The 8041-nt window shown below is 45.5% G+C and overlaps 1 protein-coding gene across 1 annotated transcript; it reads right to left on the reverse strand.

The window, feature by feature from the left end:
* Positions 1 to 808: 808 nt before the first annotated feature.
* On the reverse strand, positions 809 to 3308 carry Fam122a (family with sequence similarity 122A). Its single transcript, XM_036208151.1, has one exon. The coding sequence runs from the start codon at positions 3195 to 3197 to the stop codon at positions 2337 to 2339; it is 861 nt and encodes a 286-aa protein (XP_036064044.1). The 5' UTR covers positions 3198 to 3308; the 3' UTR covers positions 809 to 2336.
* Positions 3309 to 8041: the final 4733 nt, after the last annotated feature.

An 8041-nucleotide genomic window follows, 5' to 3' on the forward strand; every position in this document is an offset into this window, starting at 1 on the left:
CACACACACAGCACATACACAGCAGCACACACACACACACAGCAGCACACACACAGCAGCACACACAGCAGCACACACAGCAGCACACACACAGCACAGCAGCACACACACAGCAGCACACACACACACAGCAGCACACACACACAGCAGCACACACACACAGCACACACACACACAGCAGCACACACACTTTAAAGGTGCAAATACGTAAGAATATATAGTCTATATAAGGATTATCAGGTAGTTTAGTATCTGCAGTAGCAGGAAGGAGGTGAGTACTGAGATCAGATAAGAGGACTGAAGTTATTTAGTGTACAGCCAGACGACTGAAGACCTTACAGAACTACCTAAACTATAAGGGCTATAAATAATAGTTTTTGAGTATGAAAGTGAAAAAATATCCAGTTTATAGCGTAATAAGATTATCTGGGAACCAGCATGAAGACTGAGCCAAAAGGAAGGTGAGGCACAGGAAGGCAGGCAACAAGGAGAGCTGGAGTAGAATCTGGGATACAGTGTGGAAGAAACTGGCAGAACTTGGTGGTATACTGTATGTAACAGGAAGAAGCCAGATGTGTCATGGCATCTAGTTTGGGAAATTGGCATTGATGACATCAGCCTTCAAGAACACATTAAATGTGGTGGTAAATTCTGTTTTGAGGTTATTAAAGTTCCTTTGGAAGCAGGTCAAGGTACACAACAGGAAACTGGATATATAGGTTGAAGCCGAGGAACAATCAGGATGTCAGCACAAATACACCATTACCCAGAGAATGTTACGCATACAGACACAATCTTACCCTTGATGTCATTTCACTGAAACTTGATGCAACTGCCAAGAGTTGACCAGTTCCATTTATTCTCATAATTGTAAAAATTCCATATATTTCTTAAAATCTGTAGGCAATGACTTTAAAAAGTAGGAATTTTTGTCATGGTCTTTCTTAAAGTATTACTATTTTTTTTAACATTTTTCTTTTGGTCTGTTATTCATTCCATCTGTCTGTCTGTCTGCCTTATCTATCTAGGATAGATGAAGTATTATAAAGTATAATATAAAAACCAGTTACTATTTATCTTAATCACAAAAAAAGCACTCCATAATTCCACCTTTAAGGAAACCTAAGTGTTGATTTACAGTTGCGATTCTCCACTGACATCCTGTACACCATCAGCCTTTAAGTAACATTTCCAATGCTGTTAATGCAGCTCCAACCATAGAGATGTATCACACTGTCAGAAGTCCAAGTTGGAGGCACCTCGGTCTAACTATGTCCTGGCTTGGTGGGTGGGAAGTACCTGTTGGCAAGGAATCGGCTGCTTCCTTCCTGAGCAAGGGAAAAGGTGACAGATGTGCAGAGCAGAACAGCAGCCAAACGCTGCTCTGGCTTCTCATTGGCAAGAAGTTTAAGAATTGAGACATGACTGGATAGTTACAAGTCTATCGTCTGTCTGGGTGTTCTCCCAACACTCAATAGGGCTTCCCATACATTTATATTTCACAAATGTTAAGTCTGAAGTGTCAGCAAGAGCCTTGCCTTCGCCTGTCTACAGTGAGCTGAGACTACAGGGCACTGTCCCACTGAACGTTTAGGATTCTACCCACGAGAATGCACTTTCTGGTTAAAAATGTTTTCAAAAAGAAACTCCATTTTTGTAGTTCTAGTGATGTGATTTACTACAGTTACTATTCAAATTTTGTTAGAAAATGTCCTTACATGTTTACTTTTATATACTTAATTTAAAAATATTTGCTGCAAAATGCTATTTCTTTTCCTCATTTTCCCTCCGATCCACTTTTGTGCCCAGGACGTTAAGTATCCAAGGACTACGGGTGAACTACACAATCAGTGGACTGATGGGACTGACATTTTTCTTTAAAGCTGTAAGTAGGTAAGTTCAATAGATGGAAAACAGCAATCATTGAAAACATTAAAGAATTAGTGTGCCATGAACTATGAAATTTTAAAACATCAGTTTACTAAACTGAAATTCAACATTTATATTTTCATCAGAACTTAATAATCCCATAAATAAATAGAGCTCTCAATTATTTAAAAAATCAAGGGATAACATATGTATTTAGACATATTAGCAGCGTAAAATGTATGCTTCAACACACTTATTGATAAAAAGTCCGAAAATATTACTACACTGAATTCAAGGGCGTCCGCAGGAACCTGACATAGAAATTCTCTAGAATAACATTTCAGGAATTTCCAAAAAGGGGGGAAAGAGTCAAATAGGAAACAGCCTCAACTTAATCGACAAAGTTCAGTGCTTGCTCTAACTTGATTCTGTCTCTCCATTGGGGGAGGGGGGCCAAGACGGGTGAATCACTTAGATGAAAGTTCATCTACTGGGATAAAGGGGGAAGCCGCTTGGGCAGGCGACACAGGAGAGTCGGTGGTAGTGCTGACTTTCGCTGGTGAGTTACAGGAAGATCCGGCACTGCTGCTGTTCCCATCCAGGGTATCGGAGGACACACACACACCGGGGTCTGACAGCTGTGCAACGTCAGAAGACAGCATGTTGGTGATGCCCTGGAAAAATCTCTTTGGCTGATAATCAGTTTCCATTTCACATTTTCTTTTCAATGGTCCAAGAACACTTGGTCTAATGCAGTTGATGGGACTCTGACTTCTCCGGGTAGTAAACCGGGTGGTTGGGCTGGGAATGGGGCTTGGAGGCAATCCGTTGCTACTCACAAAACTTTGCAAGGACGGTGAAAAACACTGCTTCCCAATTCCCCGGGTGGGTGACGGTGCTGGAGACACCGGAATGAAATCGATGCGCTTTGGGGAGGCGGATTTCTCCACGTCGTTGTCACTCAGGCTGAAACTTTCCTCCCAGGAGTGGCTTATCTGCATTGCGGTCTGCACCTCGCGCTCGTGGACCGTCTCTCGGTTGATCAGGTCCATGCCCTCCTCCTGTTTGATCTGGTGCAAGCGGCTGCTGTGCATGCGGACCGGCGAGGCCGGGAGCAGCAGGCCGTGGCGGCTAGGGAACGTCGTGCTGTTCCGCCTGGCGCTGGGCGCCTCGGCCTGGAAAACCGGCGAGGAGTCGCTGAGGCCGTGGATCAGGGGGGCGCTGTTAGACCTCCGGAGGCCCCCACCGCCCGGGCCACCGCCCTCCGCCGGGCTCGCGCCCGTGCCCGCGGGCAGCTCCAGGTCCAGCTCCATCTTCTCCTGAGCCATGTCTCGGCAGGGGAGGCGGGGGCGGTGCTCAGTCAGGGCCCGGAGACTCCCATTCCCCGCGGCCCAAGGCCGCCGCCGCCGCCGCCGCCTTCGAGAATCTGTCAGCAGGCTCGCGCCTCTGCGCATGCGTGCCCCGCCGCGCAGGCGCCCTGACACGCCCGTCCTCGCGGCGCCAGCTTAAGGCGTCATGGCTGCGGCGCAGCGGCGGGGGAAGGGCGAGCCGTGGTTGGTGGACTCGTCTGTTCGTTCCTTCCGCAAATAGTCGCTGGGCGCGGGCTCGCGGGAAGGCAGGTTATTAGGGCCGCGGCATTCAGAAGTCTGTTTGTGAAGCAAGTGTGAGCTCAGAAAGACGGGCCCTTGGCGATGTGGGGCTTTGTGATGGAGCACGGCCTGGGCTGGGTGGCCTTCCAGAGGGAAGGGACACCGTCTTCCGAGATCTAAAGGAGGCAAGGGCGGCGCTTTGTAAAACTGTCCTGGAAGCGGGAAGCCCCTGCTGCCCAGCTAGGTGGCAGACGGGAACCAGAAGTGTTAGCCTGGTGGGGGACAAGAGCAAGTTCTGGTCTTCCTTGATAACAATGGAAACTCCCAGGCGTTCTCAAGGAACGGCAGAAGGGTACGGGGGCAGCCGGACTGTCCTTCGGCTGCGGGCTGGAGAAGAAGGCATAGGACCTACCGGGAAAAGGCCAGCGAGGACGGTCATTTACACTAAGGCAGAGTCTGGGAGGGGCGAGGGAGAGAATAGCAAACTTAAGGCTGATGGGAGGAAGACGCGCTTTTTTTTTTAAGCTGTCCTATTTCTGCCGATAACGTTCACTCAGTATGAGGATTGAATGAAAGGAGAGTAACAGTTTTGACCTATGTAATTAACACAGAACTTTGTATCTCATTAAAAGCGAGTTTGTATTTGTTCATTTATTCAGTCAAGTCTCCTAGCCCAGCATACCTACTTACTGTGTACCAGGAGACATTTAGTTCTCTACTGGGTGGGACTGGGGGAATGACAAAATAGGGGACTTCGGGTGGCAAACCTTTGCGGGGGGGGGTGAGTAAAAGTAGGACGGTGTGGTAGAGCACTACCGATAAAAGTTAAGGGGCAATTAGGTAGAGTTAAGTTGTAAATGACAAGTCATGTGGACTGCGGTGCGGGGTGGGGGGGGGGGTTGAGTGTTCCAACTAATGCTAAGGGCCAAGGCATCCACTGCTCTGGGGAGGCACGGGGAGGGGAGGGAGGCAGGGGAGAAGCATGATGGGAACAGTGACCTGAGAGGGCAAAGGACTGAGTAGCTCATCCTATAATGAGGAACTACTGAGGAGTGTTAGGCAAGGGAACAATAGGGTTGACCTTTATTTGTATAGTATTGTTTGCGATGGAGTCTCACTGTTTTTGCTTAGGCTAATCTCAAACTCCTGAGCTCCAGTGATCCATCTCAGCCCCCAAGGAAGTAGGACTCAGGGCAGACAGCATCACACTAAGCTTGGTTTATGCTTTAAACACTAGTCTGGCTACATGGGAAATGAGCTGAAAGAGTAAGAGGCAAGAGTAGCAGCCAAAAGGTAGATTAGGGAGCTGCTGGGGAGAGCACAGTACTGGGCTAGGTTGTAGCAGGAGTGATGGGAAGAAGTGGGTGGACTTGGTACGATCTGGGGTTCCATCACTAAGACTGGCCAATAGATTAAATTTAGGTGTTCAAAGAAATGGGTAATTTAGATGGTAATATCCAATAGATAGGATAGGAACATTGGGGCAGAGGTTGAGTTCAGTTTTGGTAGGGTTGGGGTGACTTTTAGATACAAATGTGGCCACTTTGATAGTAATTTTTTTCAGCTGAAGAAAGTAAGATACAGGGATCAGTGACATTCAACACTGCACAGCTATTTAAGTCTCCTGTTTTATTTGAAGTGTCTACTAAGTACAGGTCCTGAAGATCAAATAATGGTAAATAATTCATATCTGTTATAGAACTTATTTACATGATGCCATAACCCATTAAATCCTCACAATAGCCTCATGGGGTCGGTGTTACTATTGACCCCAACTTTCAGGGAAAACCACAGGTTAAGTAAAACCCACAGAGAACCTGGCCTCTGTGGGTACAAACCCTTAGCATGCTTACTGCTGCCTCTATGTGCAATGATGTTTCAGGACTGAAAATCATTTGTATATCGATGGCAGTGTAAGGGCCTGTATGTGACACGATTTGAAGGCGGGTAGGATTTTAATGGATGACACTTTATATAGAAGGAGCAGGTGACTACAGCATAGTGAGCTTGACTATGATGAAGTAGGAACCTGGAGAAGAATAATGGGGAAAAGATGGAGTCAGAGAATGGAATGTGAGCGCCTGGTAGAAGTGTCTATATTTAACATGCCAGGCACTAGGGTGCCGCTCAGATTCTGACAAGAAGAATGACATAATGAGAGCCGTGCTCTAGGATCTGCCAGATGTTACAACGATGAAGTGAAGGCAAAGAACGGCAGGTGGAGCAAACCAATGTTCTTCAGTGTCTATTGCTCCAGTCACTTCAGCACTCCAAAGTCCCATTTTCTCCTTACTGCAGTTTTATAAATTAAATACTGATCCATAAGGTGTATGTTATAAATTAGTTATTGATATTGTTAGAAAGGGTCAGCTGTAAAAAAAAAAAATCTCAAAAGGCCCAATTGCTAGTAATATGGAACAACAAAGGCCTGAACCGATATAAATCAAGGTCTCAATATAAAAACTGATATGCTGCTCCTTGATAAATTTCACATGGACTGTGGGAGATTTTGATGATTAACTCTGAGACAGAAGGACGCTCTAAGAGCTAGGAATAGCAGGAGATGTATATGGGAGATCCTTCTGTACTCAGAAGATGGAAGAGGGAGGAGTCGAAAGTGACCAAGGTTCACGTGCATCAGTTGTGGATGGCTGCAAGGAATGGTACGCTGACTTAAAACAGCAGAGATAGAAACATGTTCATAAAAATAGGTAATGAAGGACTCTTGTCATAGAATGTCTTTGAAAATATCTGTAGAAGATTATTAATTATTGGTAATAAGCCAGTCATTGTTTACACATGTCTGGTGTCCAGGTATTAATGTTATTATTAAAGTACAGTTATTGTGATAATTCCACAAATTAAATCATTTATGCCATTTGTTTTTTGCCTGAACATACCAGTTAGAGGTCTCAAGTTGTCTTCAGTCTTCATTTCATGCCTTTACAGTCCACTTTACCCAATTTCCCAATTTTCTTTCTTTTTCTTTTTTTCTCCCCCCCACCCCCAGGCAGGGTTTCTCTGGGTAGCTTTGGAGCCTGTCCTGGATCTCACTCTGTAGCCCAGGCTGGCCTCGAACTCACAAGAGATCCACCTGCCTCTGCTTCCCGAGTGCTGGGATTAAAGGTGTTCACCACCACCGCCCGGCCCCAATTTTCAAGATAATATTTTTGAAAATTTGACTCATTGCTGTGGGATGTCTTTCTGCAAGCTGTGGATATGTGTTGCTCTGATTGGTTGATAAAGAAAGCCGTTTGGCCAATGGTGAGGCAGAATAAGGTTAGGCGGTACATTCCAACTGGAGAGGGAGGAAGGAGAAAGGTAGAAGGGAGGAGATGCCAGTTGCCGCCAAAGGAACAACAACATGCCAGCAGACCAGTAAGTCATGGGAAACGTGGCAAAACATAGATTAAGAATTACAGGTTAATTTAAGTGTAAGAGCTAGTCAGTAATAAGCCTGAGCTAATGGCCAAGCAGTTAAAATTAATATAAGCTCCTGAGTGATTATTTTATAAGTGGCTATAAGACCAAGGGGGCCTGATGGGACCGGAGAAAACCTACTTCTGGCTACAGACTCATTGCTTTCTTACTCAGAATGCTTGGATTTTGTATATTCTCTTGAAAAAGGATAAGGTCATTCCAATGGCCCATGGTTTCTCTGATGCCTCTCTTCTCTCCTGCTGACCACTCCTCCAAACTTCCAACCCCAGATGCTTCCTTGCCCAGCAGCCCATCTAGATGCTTCCCTAACCCTCTTAGATAACCTCCACTAGTGGACATCCACACTGCTCAGTTCCTTCCCACCAAGTGCCACTGGCTGTTCTCTCTAGTGTTCTCTAAAAAAAAAAAGCACTAGGCCTTTCCTGTGTGCTGCCTGCATTTCCGGCCTCTTCCCTGTTTTATTTCCTTTGGGAGTATCACATGACCTTGCTGTACCTACTTCTTCCATCTTGCTCTAACTCTATCCTTACGTTTATGTTTTCCTGCCGCTTCCCCACCTAAAAGTGTAAGTTCTTTATGAGCAAAACCAGCTTTATTCTGGGCTGTATGCCCGGTATCCAGAGCATGGCCTGCCACAAACTACTCAGTGTTTCTTGAGTCCTCATGTGAATGGATGATAAGTAATGAATGAAATGAATGAATGAAAAAATGTCAGTCTGTCCAAAAGGGAAGCGAAGACTGTTATTTGGAAATCTAGCCTAACAGGCTTTTCTAGATTGATCCCGGGCACCTCTTTGAGAGTTCCTTCTCTAATACCAGGAATGCTATTCTTAGTTATATTGCCCTCCAGCCTACACAGGTAAGTTACTTGAATGAAAAGTTATGTAGCCTCATAAACTGGAACCCTATGGTTCCATCTCTTTCAGCCATCTGCTGACACATGCTTGACGGAATTAAAATGCTCAGTGCTGAAGATTCTAAGCAGGGTTTAATATATTGAGTTACTGCTTCCTCTCAAAGCAATCGAGAACAAATTAGAGAATCGAAGTCATAAAATGCAATTCAAACTGTTGCAAATGAATTGTGACAAAGTAAGGATCTGAGGGACCAAGCCCCAGTCAAATAGCTCTTCTGGTTTCACT

This window comes from Onychomys torridus, chromosome 1 (genome assembly GCF_903995425.1).
Source record: "Onychomys torridus chromosome 1, mOncTor1.1, whole genome shotgun sequence".
In the NCBI taxonomy this organism is placed as follows: Eukaryota; Metazoa; Chordata; class Mammalia; order Rodentia; family Cricetidae; genus Onychomys; species Onychomys torridus.

Excerpts from the sequence above, each read along its gene's own strand:
- Fam122a (XM_036208151.1), bottom strand. The coding sequence starts at position 3,197 with ATGGCTCAGGAGAAGATGGAGCTGGACCTGGAGCTGCCCGCGGGCACG.